General features: G+C 44.8%; 1 protein-coding gene across 2 annotated transcripts in view; it reads right to left on the bottom strand.

The window, feature by feature from the left end:
• The window catches only part of LOC119456185 (ras-related protein Rab-27A), a 132,553-nt gene extending 116,144 nt beyond the window's left edge, over positions 1 to 16,409 (bottom strand). Inside the window, exon 1 of one of the 2 annotated variants that reach the window (XM_037717810.2) lies at positions 16,242 to 16,409. Coding sequence is in view for 1 of the 2 variants with exons in the window: in XM_037717809.2 (XP_037573737.1) it covers positions 4,972 to 5,005 (34 nt within the window). In the remaining variant the exon portion in view is untranslated. Of the gene's footprint in view, positions 1 to 4,971; positions 5,120 to 16,241 lie in introns of those variants that run through there. The other variant, XM_037717809.2, reaches the window with a different exon arrangement.
• Between the last annotated feature and the right edge of the window lie 846 nt (positions 16,410 to 17,255).

Here is a 17,255-nt window from a genome sequence, read left to right as displayed (position 1 = left end):
ATCACCCTGCACAATATTTGCTGAAGGAATCAGGGCGCTTTCGAAGCGCATACCTTAAGACAGAGCCGTCGAAACGTTACGCGAAAAAGCAAATGTATGCACAAGAAAACACTTTTTCCAGCCGATACTGGAGTTTTGCGAAACTCACCGGCGAGACGGGCGTACAAAATGAAATTTCAGCGCGCTCGGGCAAAGCATTATAACAACGTGTCATGTGCGCGCACGCACCCCCCCCCCCCTCATTTCCCCTCCCCCCCACTCTCTCCTGCTTTTAAACTGTCATCAACGTTACTTAGCGAAGAATCGATCTTTTATCGCGTACTACCTAATTGATAAAGGGGTGAGAGACGCAGAATCCTTCGCGCTTCGCTTGGCCCGAGCAAGAGACAGCGCCGATTAAGCGGCTCAGATTTGGTCCAGCGAAGCGAGGCGCTTGCTTTTAGTAAGGAAGCATAATGAACCAGAAAGCTCAACTCGCGTACACCGCCTGTTTAATTACGCTTTTGGCTATGCTACAAGGACTCAAACGCCAGTGCTTTGAAATGGTTAGAAACTTTTTCGGTTTTTTTTTAATAATCAATAGTCAGCTGGTTGATTGAATTCGCTTGTTTGAATGGGTCGCTTGGTGCTAGGTGTTGAAACTCTCGTAATTCCTTCACACCTGTGCAATGGCACATCCTTAAGTAGCGAGTGCTTGTCAAAGTACACAGACTCTGCGGTGAAACGTTGCCCGTAAGCGGTATATATATATATATATATATATATATATATATATATATATATATATATATATATATATATATATATATATATATACGAACGCGAAAAACTGCTGAGGCGGCCAAAGAACAAACCTAGACGCAGAATGCCGTACAGGGCGACTATAAGTTGCGCGGCAGCCATTCGGGTCTCCACGCGGCTTCACTTCGCTTTGCTCGTACTCAATAGACAATGTGCAAGAAATGGCGTCCACGACGTCAGCGGTTGCATGCGGCAACCGGTGTACGACAAATGCCCAGCTTTCGAGATTAGCTTTAATTTCACCGAAAGAGCCGTCGCCAAGGGTGTGCGATGTGAACACCACCCATATCTAACCATTTCAAAGAACATCTGGAACCATATTCACAAAAATCTTTTACGATAGAATGGTTCGAAAGAGCAAATTACAGCCAATCCTGGAGCTGAACATGATATTAGCAATGGTTGCCGGTCAATTACTAACGAGGAAGCTTAGTGAATTCGGCCTCTCACCACGAGAGGTTCTCTCTCTCCTCTCTCTCTCTCTCTCTCTCTATATATATATATATATATATATATATATATATAGAGAGAGAGAGAGAGAGAGAGAGAGAGAGAGAGAGAGAAGAACAAGTAGACCAAGAAAGCTTTTAGTATTTAATCTTGAAATGCTTCTTAATCTCCGTCGCACATAACTTACACTCGTAGCATGTTCTTCTTAGGCCTATAGCTTCGATATCGTACCAACCCTCAAAGAATCACATATTACGGCCGCTATCGACGCCTTGATACTTGCTGCGTTTATCTTCACAACGTGGAAATGTTTGCACGTTTGTCCTTTCCTTCTTCACAAACAACCGGCGTTCTTCCTCAAAACGAGCTATACGTCTTACGTGAGTTTTCCTCTGTAATCTTAAGAAAGCCCAAGAAAGGTTACGTCACTGCGCATTGCCGCGCCTAGATTGAAGCGCCCTCACGCATGTAGTCAAAGTACGAAGCCCACGAACTTATTGAAAAGGAGTGACAGGACACCGCACTTAGCGTCGGCCAGGCAAGCCCACGTCGGCAACTTCGTCTCGAAGATGGAACGCGTGCGCGCTTTCAACTGATACGCGATAGGCTGGCGATGAAAGCAGATTGAAATCGATTGAAACATGCTGGCTTCGTTCGTTGAAAACATGCTTGAGAGCACTTCGTTTCAGGCACGCTATATAGGCCGTGCGGATATACTGACGCCGTTCTTTTTCTTTTTCGCGAACTCAGTTCTGAGCCTCGAAGAAAAGAATAAGGGTAGCTTGATGTAAAAGAGGCTGCATCGGGTGCTTTTCTGAACGCAGGCAACTTTTCAAGCAACGCCTGCGTCCTTTATTGGATAGTTAAAATTTGCATAATTGTTTATTCAGATTGATTTGCATAACTCAACAGCTTGCTCAGAGCAAGACAAGAGTACTCCGTCTTGCGAAACACGACTGCTAGCAATATGCCGCTGGCCTCATCCGCTTATGGTGCCGTGTTTTTCTTCAAACTTTACGCAAGTTGCGTTAGAGGCCCAGTTCGCTTCCCGCAACGTCGTTATAAGGTGCGAGCTAAGCTTGCATCATCATCAAAGGAACAAAAACGACGGGAGGATGTTGAAACGCTTAAAATGCCTAGGAATTTTGGCCGAGTGAACGTCTTGCCGTACAAAACTGAACTGGTTGGGAAATCAAAGATGCAGTTTTACGCCTTAAACACACAGGTTGGTTACGAAAGACGCCACAATTAAGGGTTCCCGATTCATTTTCGCCGCCTGGCGCTCCTTGACGCGTAGCCATAACAAAGCAAACTTGTTAGTGTCACTCTTCCCCCTCGGCAGAAATGCAGCCGCAGAGGCCGAAACTCAAACCCACGACCTATAGTGCCCAACAGGAGAACGCTAGAACGTCGGCTGAACCACATCGGCGGGGGCGAGCAGCTGGAATGACTGCATTGCACGGTGTTACTTATGTCTTAAACCCTGTAATGTGTCTCGTATCAGGCGCTATCCGCCATTCTCTAAACTTAACATTATTTTTTTAAACTTTCACTCAAAGCGAATATTCCAGGTGGTAACAAAAAATCGTACTTGAAAAGCCTCGACGCGTGCATTCTTTACAGTTCTCTACAGCGTCGATTCATGAGCTTGCCTTAAGCTGGAAATGAAGCAGACCCCGTAAAGTACGCCAGGAATTACAGGGATAACACCTAAAGACACAGAGCACGTGCTAAATGCGTCGTTGCTTTGCTCTATGTCCCCAGGCAGCTGCGAAACGACGTCGTGACTGAGAGGGCAACGATGCGATCAACCTCGGCTCAGCCATTCTATTAGGTCACAGATGCGGAAATATTAGGCCCGTTGAAGCGACGACTAAACTCCCAAATGCCCTTTATATTTCGTTTTCATTGTTGACAGGCTTAGGCACTTCACGTGTACGATATTCTCTGTTTATTTATCCAGCTTTCATTCCTTATCACGGTTCTTGCTACGGCTTATTTGCTTTCTTCCCTCCAGGTGTAATCTCGTCCGACGTGAAGAGCTTAGTTCAAGTAGCACAGCTCGGGTCTCCCTTCTCAGCCGCTCTGTTTTCTTAAGTTTCTATAAACATGCAAAAGACGCGCGCATAGCATCCGCCATCGAGGACCCTCGAAGAAGCTCTACGTGAGACATCATTTCGATCGATATTAGCCAACGGCGAACTCTGACGAGCTTTGCAGGACGCGAGATCAAGACACAATGCCGTTGCTTCCGGCGCGCTAGAGAAGCGGCGGCGCAGTAGAAGAGCATTTAGAATGCGCTTCGAAACGCAATTCGGAGATAAAACGCGCGGAAAGAAAAAAAAAAGTAACCAGTGACTCTTCAAGATTAATCCGCTCAGTCAACAACAACGGCAACTCGCGCAGACACTGCGAGAACGTAAGAGAGCACCTGAAACGCGAACGAAGGTAGTGGTACGCGATGCCTTGTTCACTAAACAACACTTCAGGTACGCAGGAAGTAAGCACGCAACAACGAAAACCAACTCTGCAGGCGGCTTGCTTTGCCGCATTAAGGGTACCAGCGAGGTGAAGCCAGCGTATGGAAGCCGTAGGGGAAATAGACAACGACGAGAGTGAGCGTCATTGAGGAGAGGAAGGGGCGCCGTTTTCTGTATTCATGGTAAAAGAAAGAAGGGGGCAAGAGAATAGTATAATGAAAGTAGATAGATAGATAGATAGATAGATAGATAGATAGATAGATAGATAGATAGATAGATAGATAGATAGATAGATAGATAGATAGATAGATAGATAGATAGATAGATAGATAGATAGATAGATAGATAGATAGATAGATAGATAGATAGATAGATAGATAGATGGATGGATAGATGGATAGATGGATAGATGGATAGATGGATAGATAGATAGATAGATAGATAGATAGATAGATAGATAGATAGATAGATAGATAGATAGATAGATAGATAGATAGATAGATAGATAGATAGATAGATAGATAGATAGAAGCAGCAACGTTGACGTTAAAGCTCGCGCGTACTTTACTCAATTAGGTCATGCTGGATGCTTCGTTTGCTCAGGATACTGGGACATCGATTCTTCGCCTTTCCGTCTGAGTTCCGGTACTCTGCAGAAAGCACTTTCCCGAATACCCTACTTCTTCTGTTTGACAATAATCAGTCTTCGCTCGCGACCCAAGCACTGATTGAAAAGAAGAGAAATGACCGGTCTTCTCTTCATTTCTCACGCCGCTTTCAATGAGTTTCATCGCGACGCGTCGGCCGTTAAACCAGCTCCACCGAATCGAAAAATCGTTAACAGCCTTCAAAGACAGACGCGCCACAGGGCGTCCTTTCGTACAGTCCTTTCTTCTTATAAATATTCTTTTCTGTCTATGTTCGTTCTTAGATTTGTGCAACGAAGGATTCCGCTCAGCGTTACATTTACGAAAACGCGACGCTGGTCGCGGTTAGGCAGTTGGAAAATGTTGCGTAGCGAAAGACGGGTTGTAACAGTACGGCCGAACCGTACAAGCTGTGGCCGGTTGTTGGAAACGGACAGAAACTGGTAGAGATCATACGAGACGCTTCGCCCATTTCAAGTGCACAGACAGTGCGCTCGAAGAACTACCGTTCCTCGATCTCCTGGCGCGAGACTCCAATAACCGAGGAACTGATCAGTCCGCGTTTCGCTTCAGTGATACCGAAAGAGACGTACCCGATTCTTCCCACGTGCGCCGTTGATACTGCATTCGGCCGGAGATGGTTCACCTTTTCCCTCGGCATGCGCTGCGGTTCTCCGATGGGCGAAGGGCATAGCGCGACCAAGGCACAATTTTCTCTCGCTCTGTTCTTCTCCTCCTCTTCCTTCGGTTGGCTTCGTCCAAGTTGCGCCGGCGTCCGAGCGTGTTCTACAGCGGGCTTGGCACGGCCTCGGATACACACAGCTGCACGAGCACCGGTCCCTCGATAGGCCCGAGAGATAATGATAATGGAACGCAATAGCAGGGCCTGTCAAGAGGCGAAGAAGCGGAAAGGGGAGTGTGTGTGGAGGAGGTTGCGCCGCAGAGAGCATCGGCTGGGAGATGGTCCAGCTGTTGGCTCGATCCCTGCGCCGCTCTCGAGAAGGAACTATTTATCCTTTTTTTTTCTCTCTATCTTTTTTTTTTTTTCGTAGTGTTTGCCTACTCGCGGGCACCGCATAGCACTGAGAGGTGAAACGGGCACGTGCCGTTCTGTTTGGGATGTAGGGGACACGAGGGACTAGAAAAACGGCTTGGATATACGAGATCTCACTGCCTCGTTCTGTTATGTATGTATGTATGTATGTATGTATGTATGTATGTATGTATGTATGTATGTATGTATGTATGTATGTATGTATGTATGTATGTATGTATGTATGTATGTATGTATGTATGTATGTATGTATGTATGTATGTATGTATGTATGTATGTATGTATGTATGTATGTATGTATGTATGTATGTATGTATGTATGTATGTATGTATGTATGTATGTATGTATGTATGTATGTATGTAGTACGTATGTATGTATGTATTTATTTATTATTTATTTATTTATTTATTTATTTATTTATTTATCTATCTATCTATTGCCTGTCGTAGCGCTTGAAGAGACGTGTGCCGCAGGCTTTTTCTCAGCGGAAATATTCGTGTGCCGAGCTTGCTTATTTGGCGGATACGCCAATTATGCCAGAAAGACGAAGAAAACAACGCTGTCAGCTGAAACTGCCGGGCGTCGATGCCGAGCTTCCAATGCTCGTATATAGAAATGGGACAGCCTAGCTCTAAACCGAGCTTTCGACGTCACTGCGGTTTGTGTGTTGTCAGGACCGAGGGCGAAAAAAGCGGAAGTGCACAAACTTGCTGCTCGGTCTACCCGCGTATTGCTCAACACCTAGATAGGCGCGTATCGCGAGCAACGCATAGTTACCGAGACCGCTTTCCCTTGGCTTCTGTCACGCGGGAACACGCGGCGTATACAGTTGTGGCCACCCCGAGATCTGCTCTCGGCAATTAAAGTGCCTGTCTTTTGTCCAGCAGGCGAAGCATGCTATCGGAGACAGGATACCGCCAGGCTCTCTGTGGAGCCTCTGACGTGGACATTGTTGTACATCGCAAGCGTACGCACTGCATGAAGTTAGCCGAGTGACTTTGAATATTTAGTGAGTGAGTGAGTGAGTGAGTGAGTGAGTGAGTGAGTGAGTGAGTGAGGAGTGAGTGAGTGAGTGAGTGAGTGAGTGAGTGAGTGAGTGAGTGAGTGAGTGAGTGAGTGAGTGAGTGAGTGAGTGAGTGAGTGAGTGAGTGAGTGAGTGAGTGAGTGAGTGAGTGAGTGAGTGAGTGAGTGAGTGAGTGAGTGAGTGAGTGAGTGAGTGAGAAGACGTCTCAAATCAATGCAACGCGGTAAGGCAATGATAACGGACTAAATAAATCAAACTTCAAACTAAATAAATCGTGACAACGAGCATGAAAGAGCCAAAAAGTAAGAGGCAGGCGCCACCTTCTGTTGATTATCTTAAAACATCGCCTTGAAATGTATTACAGGAAAGCAGCGTTGTAAACACCGGAACAGAAAGAATCAAAAAAAAAAAAAAAAAAAGCGTCAAGCGCCTTCGTGCCTTTCCACCACGGCGTCATACCTGTTGTGCTGCTTGCCATTAATCAACGCCAACTGGAAAACTCGCCAAACATAGAGCTCTTGCTGCTTCAAATATATATCACAAAAATAAGCATGTGTTCTTAAATCGCATAGTAAGAAATAATTTTAAAAAGTCTAAGGTAATTAAAATTCGTCTCTAACGAAATTACCTTGAGTCACTCGCTATCACATAAAATGTTGGTTTATTCTGGATGACCTAAGAAATAAAAAATAAAAAATAAGAAATAATTAATTAATCAAAAATAATTAATTCATTAAAAATAATAGCTGAGAATAAATAATAAATAAATGAAATTAATTCGAGTTTTTCGCACGCACCTGGCCGTTTGCCATTAATACAAAAGCACCCGCACAGACCAGGTGTCGTTACAGTTCAATCCCCGTTGATAAAGATCACGTGACAGTTGTATGGCACACCCGCGAAATCTGAAGAAACTACGATCCTAAGACGCTTAGAAACAAAGCGTTGATGCCAAATCACCGCCAAGATTCGTTCCAGGATTCGAATTCGCAAAGCTCTCCGTTCGAAAGTTCTCTGCGATTGGCCGACCGCCGCTTCCCTAATTGCATCTCCAGCATCATGATTGGCTGGCACTTGCTCTTACGAACAATTCGAGCGTAAGAGCTATATTGTGAATATAGGCCCAAGTCTTTCGACCAGCGAGGTGATAGCATTGTGAAACGTCGTTTTTTTACAAGCCACTTCCCACCTTTGGCTTTCCTAAAAACAAGCAGCAGCAACGCGACCTAAGAACTCCGTCGAATTTGTGTGCAAATAGGGCACGATCAACCGTTTCCTGTCTCACCGTCGTGTACGCATCGCTGCTCTATGACTGGATCACGTGACAAGCTAATTTTCTAACTGTGCTGGTACAACAGCTGTTCCTATTGCAGTAGGTCGTCGTGTTTATGGTGGTAACCTCATTTATATATATATATATATATATATATATATATATATATATATATATATATATATATATATAATGTTGGGAGATAATTTGGGCCACGTGGAGTGCAGGAAAACACACTCTGGCAGTCCCTTCCGGTGATGAATGGCCTTCACAACGCGCGAGAGAGCGGAAGTCGAACAGACATCCTGGTGCACCATACGGGCACAAACGACGCCAGAGTTGTGTTCCAGGCGCCACTACCGAAAACGGTCCTTTGCGTAGGCCGCGCAGAAATGCCGTCGTCTAAGGACCAGACTTCGTGTGCGCGGTGGCGCAGTGCACGCTGATGATGATGATTTCTATCGGCATCCCCTTCGAAACGGGGCGGCGACAAATAGTCACCCAGCCTGCTCGAGCTAAATCAGGTTCTACTAGATCTGTTGCAGTCTACCATTTTGCATGTCTCTCCTTGATCTCTCCTCTCTTGCTTAAAATCTCTACCCTTATTATTGTTGCAGTTATACCTACGCCTCTAACGACCCCGGCTCTAACAATTTCCCACCAATACTCTAAACGCTTCATGCTTATCTCGACCGCTGACCCGTTAATGCTTCCGTCCGCTTTGAATCCCATTGCTCCTGGAAAGGGAACGTTCACTACGGTTCTTGCTGGGTGAATGTCTTGGCATTGTATTACGACGAGCTGAATGAAACGCAGTGAAAAGTACCAGCGTCTCCTATCGGCAGTTATAATGCCACTACACAATGCCGTACGTTCATGTTTAGTGTCTCATACTGCTGCGTTTTACACGGAGAACCAAATGAAAGGTACGACGCAAACTTTATATATATATATATATATATATATATATATATATATATATATATATATATATATATATATATATATATATATATATATATATAAGGTACGAAAGCGCTTTCGTACCTTCGCTTATTTCGTTTTTCACGTAAAACGAAGCACAAGACAAGCATGTACGTGTACCAACTAACCCAGTTTGTTGAACTGCTGAACGTTTAATATCTGTTCTTGCTCGGAAATGCGACTCCCGTTGAATAGAGCGGTTCCCTTGTTAGGCCACCAAGGTTAAGCAGCAATGGGATGGGTAACTTCTTGATGGAGAGTGACCACAATGCAATACCGAGTGCTGCTGTCAAATCCCTATAGATCACGTGTCCTTGGGCCAGTTCGGATGTCCTCGCCAGTAGGTAATTGCTCCACCGTTCACTTGTGGGTGCCGTGACTGTGAACATCCCTACACTTGCCATCTTCAACTGATACCGTTACTAACACTATCGACTCGTTGGATCCATGACACATCTGTTTCTCCTTGCGTATGTAACACCGACTTTTCAATTTGCCTCTTCTGCTAACGCGGAGCTCAGAATTCCATCTCTCCATTATACATATGTTGTCCGAAACGGGGAGATTTACGTTACCTCGTGCAGTGGAACCTGGTTCTGTGAAATAGTAATGTAGGACGTCGAATGCTCGCGACGCCAAGCGAGATGTGGGCTGTGTATAAGTAAGAATGTCTAGTTACCTTGGTTAACTCGATCTCAATTAACTCCAGGGGTTCGACTGATGACATCAGCGCAAACACCACGGTGTCCCTGTCGTCAGCAGGACAGTCTATACCCGCTCTGCGAAATTGCGCACCACGTCAAACAACCATTACTCTTATAGCTGTCGGCAACGGCACCTGCGAGACAGCTTTTTTTCGAGAACTCTCTAGACAGAATCCTGCCTTGCGGGCATGCTTGTCGCGCATCCCTCCGACCCGAGAGCGAAACTGTTCGTCGTCAGCCGGATGTCGAACCCCGCGACTTCCTGGTCAACAGCACAAACGATCGGCTAGAAAAAAAAAAAAAAAGACGCGCTGTAGACTGTCTGCGAGCAGTTCAAGTTAAGAGAAACCTCTTTGGGAGCTCCTCGATAAATTCATGGGAGGGGAGAAGTCGCCTTACTCGAGATCGATGAAACTAATGTTTGTATTATGTTTGCTGCAAGCAAAAAAAAATAAAAATAAAAATCAGGAATCAAGCGACTGTTTAGAGCAGATCTTTGAATTATAGGTCATAATTGTGTTTTCTACTAGCACGTCCGAAATATATATGTATAGAAAGGTGAGAAGCTCAACTTCGCGGCTATCCTTGGTTTACTTACCCAACAGTGTCGGTCGGTCGGTGGACCAATCGAAACTGTTGGGTAAATAAACGAAAGATAACCACGAAGTTGTACTGTTCATCTGTCTAAATACGCTTGGCCCATGAACAGATCCAGTTTATATATATATATATATATATATATATATATATATATATATATATATATATATATAATATATATATAGTCAAATCATCAGGACCCAACAAACAGCTCCTTATGATATGACTAATAAAAATCGGGCCCCTCGGTTTCCTTTCTTCTCGATTTTATTTATTTATTTAATTATTTATTTATTTATTTATTCACCCTGCCCTGGAAAAAAAATTGTTTGAGTACTAAACCATAGTAAAGTGTGCCCTTTAAGAGTGTGCCTTACGTGTCTGCATTGACGTTTCGGCGCACACCAATCAAGGATTTTGTACGGCCTGAGCTGACGTGGTAATGTTCTCGTCTTTTCAGTTTACGACCTCAAGGCTTCTACCTTAATGCTGGCTGTGCGAACACAAGTCCATAGCCATTGTTAATATCATCAGAAGGTTCCAGGACAATAGATGAATAGACAATACGTCTGCATTCAACGTCTCATTGTATTTCATTGGGGACTATCGCATAAAACTGGTTCTTCTACTTCTATCCCCCGTTAGCACGCACATGCTTGTCTGCGCAAGAGGTGACTGGCCAAATTGTGCTCTCGTGAGTCTCCGATGCAGGTCTGAATTGTTTTGCCTCCGAAATAAAATAATTGCGGCTTAACTACAACGTCGATTCTTAGAGACAGACGTATAGTACAAACCAGGATCGCGGAGTGGCAACAATGATTCCGGAATCATTCCACATTTTCAAACACCCGAAATGGAATGGAAGTGGGATAATAGCACCAGTCTGGCACATGGAATAAGAATGGAATGGGAGCCCGAGATTCCGGAATGGAGTTGCAATAGAAGGGGCCCACAGTTGCGGGGCGCTAAATGTTGATATTAAACGAGACTACGAAACCGGCAAGCTTGTCGATTAGACTAAACTAGGCTTGAGCAATTCATTATATTCCTAAATTTTTATTCAATACGACTCTTTCAGCATCTACTCTATAGGTAGATATATTATACGATGATACTGAATGACTACTTCTGCAGTGATCTACTTCTTCTGCAGTAAACACTGTAAACACTGTAAACATCTGTAAACACTGTAAACACTGTAAACACTGTAAACATCAGTAAACACTGATGACTACTTCTGCAGTAAACACAACACGGCTTTCCACAAATTTTACACTTATGACGGAAGCATTTCTTCCTTGCAATGTTGAACAGCATTTAAAGACAGCAACTTTTAGTTAGAGTTAACTCTCTAACTTTTTGGGAAGGAGTTAAGCTAGTTAACTGCTTTGTTTTAGGGAACTGCTTAACATTAGTTGAGTTGCCAATAATTATTCTATTTAGCAAGAACATGCTTGACCCTACTACAAAGGGATGTAGGCAAAAAAAAAAAAAAAAAAAAAACGACCACCTGATAAACTGTTGCCCCCTATACACGAGTCTACGCTGATTTGGAAATCGTGCCACGTTCTTTTTTTTTTTTTTCGCACACTCTCGACTAGCCAGAAGGCGCTATAACAGGCGGTTAGCGAGGTGATCTGGAAAATGGTGCCCGTTAATATGCCATTAAATGTGCATCAGACTTGAGCGATTCCTTTGGATTCGAGCTCATTTTACTGCAGCAGCATTATCCTCGAAGACCACCATATTAATTTTGCTTACCTGCTTCTTCCTCCAATAATTGCGCTCACCCACTACGGTGACACGGTGTAAGACTATTTGTATTTTGCTTTACTCGAACGATTAATAATTAGAGAGATCACAGGCAACAATGCCCTGAAGAGATAAGCCACAAAGCGTGTTTGTTCTTGAGTGAAAAACTGTAACATTATTTGTTACATTGCTCAGACATTTCTCACTAGGCATGCAATCGCGAGTAGTAAAATAATATATAGAAAGCGTTTCATTTACTGGAATTCGAGAAATAGAATAGACCAGCTCGGCCGCTCGAGGAGTGGGTATGGCCCTACTCTCACCATTCTGAGGAGTTCAAAAAGGAATGGAATTACGGAGATCCCCACTCTTCGGAATGCAGTTGGAATGGAACGGAAGGCTCCACTCCGCAACTTTTGTACAAACCACTTTGCATTACAAATCTCCACGGTCTTTGACAACCCCGGCATAACAAGCCGCGCTAAAGCACGGCGAAAATGTGTGACCAATTATAGCATCTGAGGTGCGAGGGAGTAGAATAGAGTGAGGGGGAGTCCTTTTCTTCGAATTGACAAATGACGACAAATGACGAATAAATGTTTGATATAGTTACTTTCATTTCAGGAATTACATAAAGTCGATCTGCTGAAACATCTATATCGTCGTATCCTCGGCTGCTTCGCTGGCAAATATTTTCACGACCATATACTATGGACCGGAATTCCTGTCGCAGACGCGCTGACATCTGCACTTATGTAAGGCTTGCTTGCATAGTCATTCAACCTGATGTTTCGCCGGGACCTATGGTCTATAAAGCTACCGACAGTGAATTTCTCTGGTTGAGCCGCACGCACAGCCTTCTGGATACCAGCACGCAAAATGCGGAGTCAGGAAAGATATCCAAGCCCAGAGCAGATGGACACCAAAAGAAAGGAAGAAGGAAAGAAAGAAAGAAAGAAAGAAAGAAAGAAAGAAAGAAAGAAAGAAAGAAAGAAAGAAAGAAAGAAAGAAAGGAAAGAAAGAAAGAAAGAAAGAAAGAAAGAAAGAAAGAAAGAAAGAAAGAAAGAAAGAAAGAAAGAAAGAAAGAAAGAAAGAAAGACGTTTTTCCGAGTGTGAAAGAAGACCGCGAATACACGCAGAACTGCCGCGCGACTGGCCGCTCGAGGCACTTTGCGTGCATTTGCGGTCTTCTTTCACGTTCGGAAAAACACTTTTATGTATAGCACGTATTGAGTAACAGAGAGCTGTATCGGTAGTTTTTCATGTTGCTCTACAACTTTCTCATTGACACTCTGATAATTAGGACAGTACTTCTCGAGTTAGATAATTAATTACAATTACCTAATTAAATCTCAGTAACGAAAAAAATTACTGGCAGCAACTCCACTGTACTGGAAACAATACACACTAGGTTTGCTTCGCGTAACGCCGTTCCTCTTTTTTTAAATCGTGCTGCGTGATAACTGGGACACCCTGTATATGTGACCTTTGTGTGTGTGCCACTTCATATTTATCTTGCCTGTTTTCAGGGAAATCTTTCGTAAAACCGAGTTCGACGGTCGAATCGATTTTCGGAAATCGCGTTCCTAAATGTGTAGTACATTAAACCCTGCACATCATCGTCGGGGAAATGGGGCTTCGTTCGCGAAATCGAGAAATTCGTAACATCCCCATTTCTCGGAGATCAAGAAAGTTGACAAAATCGTGTTTTAACTGCATACCTGTACAGAGGGCGCCAGTCCAGAATGTGAACAGCTTTCACGTTCGATCATTGTGGTTACTGCAGCTATATATATATATATATATATATATATATATATATATATATATATCATACGCTAGCGCAAGTGTTTCGTGCAAGTTATCATGCGACGACTAGGATGTTTGTTTATAGTTCCTGTCCTATATGTTGTCGCTTTTCACGATTAACCGACAGAGCATCGAGCTAAATTAACCTACGCCTGAAAGCGGCCGCGCGGGAGCTTCAGGGGACGATCTGCTGGTTGTATCGCTCGAAACGCACCGGTTACCTCTGGCAACCAATTTACGTTGCCGGAAACCATTATGCCACTCAGCGCTGAGCGAACGATGTGCCAGCGTATAAGCGCGCTGGAACATCGGCAGTGGCGAATGATCAGAGATATTCCCGTGGTAACCGAGAGCGAGGGAACATTCACAATAATCGGCACTCGGACGATTCGTTTATTTCACTATTAGCGTGTCATTTTTTTACAGCGAAGCTCTACAAAAGCTTTGTGCGGCTTCTTACAAAAGCGTAAAGTGGAATTCTATAGCTTTTCTATGGAAAGCTTATATATAAACTCGTCAGAAAATATATAGATCTCAATAGCTAGTTATGTTAGGGGCGGCGACCATGCATGTGTGTCAGCGTGGTCGGTATCGAGGAGGCACATGCGCATTGTACAGAGTGAGATTGGTGCGGCATGCAGGAACATGCATCGGATATAGCGGATACTATAAAAGTTCTGTGCTCGGATACAGCGAAGCGTTAGAAAAGACTCGGTATATAGCGAAACATTTGCACCGGATACAGCATATAATTTGAAAAGTATTGGGTAGATTTCGGGAAGTGGCAGATCAGACCCTACTATGGAACTTACGAAGGACGCGAGAACTCCCTCGTACAGCTTGAGTTGCTCGGATTTGCATACTTCTGCGATATATATATATATATATATATATATATATATATATATATATATATATATCATATTTTTTAATATGTTATTCTGGTTTTTGAAGCGTGTTTTAAATTTAGGGAAGCGAAATAAATTGTCAGGAAGGTTGTGAGAGAGAGAGAAAGCAAAAAGAGGAAAATCGGGGAGGTCAACCACACGAGTGTCCGGTTTGCTACCCTACACTGGGGGTAAGGAAAAGGGCGAATGGAAAGAGGAAAATAGAAACCGAAAAAGAATGCCACGCTAACTTGTAGGCTCGATGATTGATATAGTTCAAATTGTGGGGTTCAACGTCTTCAAACAGTGGACAACAATTTTTGCTATTACTACATCGCCAGGTATCTTTGATATCTGATAAACAGCGACGGGAGAGTTGCTTTAGTTTCAGCGCGAGTCATATTGTTTTATTTGTTGATTTATGCGAGCAAGCGTCAGCTAGCTTTGAACAAAACGATTGCCCCTCAACCATACGCGCTGAAATTACGTACTCTATGCAAACTGAACATGCAAGAGTGGATACAGCGTCAATCTTGTTTAAAATTCACGATGCCATCATCGGCATAGTACTTGTCGGCGACGTTTAAGACAGAAAATATGCAAGACGTCGCTCTGAAAGTCGATCCATCATTCAGGATCGCTTGACCAGAGGGCGACGAAATATTGAAATGCAGTACACCAGCAAGTCCAAATCAACGGAAGAATAAAGCGCGCTGCACCATGTGCTACACTGGTTTCGCTGTGTATTACACAAGGTGTCCAATCGACTATGCTGCGTGTCTAATCGGAGTCTCCTAGCCCACGTTGTAGAAAATCCGACAAAAAAGAAAGATAGATGAAAAAAAATGATGCGGCTAACAGCCCTTCGGCAAGGCGAAATATATATAAAGACAAAAAGAGTCATCGGCCGCTAATTAGTGCGGCTCTGGCTTAAGGGCGAAAGCATCGCGACAGCGCATGCCCACGCGTAATACGCAACTCCAAGCAAGTAACACGCGTTTGCACGGAGTGTTGCATTGTCGAGCTTAACAAGGCGACCGCCAGCTCCTGACGAGCTGTGGCAGCAGCTCAGCCTTGCGTTTCGTTATAAGAACACCTAATTCACCCCACTCCCCATGCGCGGAAGAAAAAAAAATTGAAAAGAAAAGAAAAACATACGCTTGTACCTTATGTATAGTATAACCGCTACAATCACGCTCGACGACGCGCGTTTCGTTCCACTTTCACGCTCATGTTTTCGTTTTCTTTGATCGTCGCTTCTTTCCCGTCACACTGCTCCAAAAACCACAGCTGGTCCTTCGGAGGAGTCACCTGTTGGATAGAATGCGCGCCGCGCGTAGAGAGCTTACCGCTGCTGCTTGCAATTTCATTTTTACATCCCCTTCTCTCTTTCTCTCTCTCCCTTATAGTGTACGCTGCGCGCAAAAAAAAAAAAAAAAAAGCGCTCTCGCTCGCATATTATATACCCACAAAGTGCGCGCTCCCGTGCGCTAATTTCCAGCACTGGGCGCCTCGTACGACCGTTATAAGTACACAGTTTGAGAGCGTGCGGTCGTATGTCCCCACAAGGCACGACCAATCTGGAAGGCGGGAAGAACGAAACAAAAAACATCCACCACAGGAAGCGAACAGCTCCGTGCCTACGCGGCATCGGTGGCGCTAGGACTCCTCTTTCGTCTGCTCAAAACCTGGCAGCAGACGCGGCGCCGTTTCCGGCCACGCGCCCGGATTTCGAGCTGGGCCCACGCCCCGCTGACGGTGGGGGGTCTCTTACCTAGGGTGCTTGGTAGGGCTGGTGCTGCTGTTGCTGTTCCACGCTATAGCTGGATCCGCAGGTGCTCCGAGAGTTGGGCGCGCAGATCGGGTCCGAGCCTGTCACCGCCACCACCGCAACCGAACCGGTCGCCGCCAGACACACCGGTAGTGACGACGACGCCAGCGCCGCGCGCGTTATCAGCCCGCCGCAGCGACCGCGGCCGAAGCCCTCCGTGGGCGAGCGTGGCGCCATCTGAGGCGAGGTCGGAGCCCTAGTGGCGCGACACCGCCCCGAAGGCGCGGAGTTTGCGTTCATACTAGATTTGGTGGTGTGTGAGATACGAGGGCAGGTGTTTCCAGTGAGACAGCAGGATGGCTTAACGACACTGTTCAATACGCAACACATTGTGCGCACCTTTTGTTACAGGCCACACCTCGGTGACCAACCCATTCTGCAGACTACGTATTTTGCGGGGCGTCTGTTGCGTGTCGGGGTTCTAGAGCTACCGACAGTAGAGCCCTTGTTCTTAGCACATGGAGCTGGAGTCCTTATAAGTGGCAGGAGCCCTTCATCACCTAACGGCATTTCTTGTCAGATAATTGCCTTGTGCCCTTTCGGCAAAGGTTGTACGACAGACACTTTTCATGAACACTTTTCGTAAACATTTAAGTTAACTTTAGTGCACATCTTAACTGCTAGAAATGTTTTTCTTTCTTTTTTTTCTTATTTGCACGAATCATTGGAGCAGTATGCTATCAGTAGATCTGCTCAGATATGCTGCTGGGGCACTTATGACTGTACATTTTTTTTCTACGGGGAGATCGGTGCATACTTTAAAGTAGCGCATTTGACGTCCTCCCGAACCTGGCACAACCATTGTTCTAGGGTGGGCCTGGAGTCGGAGAGAGGTCTCTAGTCCCGGAGTTTACGAAATTTGTCCCAATCTGTGTAAAAGAATTCGCGCTGTTTTCTTCGCTTGACAGGAAACTGGGTCGCATTGATATAATGATCGCTGCCAAAGTCCTCAGCTAA

This window comes from Dermacentor silvarum, chromosome 6, assembly GCF_013339745.2.
Source record: "Dermacentor silvarum isolate Dsil-2018 chromosome 6, BIME_Dsil_1.4, whole genome shotgun sequence".
In the NCBI taxonomy this organism is placed as follows: Eukaryota; Metazoa; Arthropoda; class Arachnida; order Ixodida; family Ixodidae; genus Dermacentor; species Dermacentor silvarum.
This window is presented reverse-complemented; position numbering and strand designations above follow the sequence as displayed.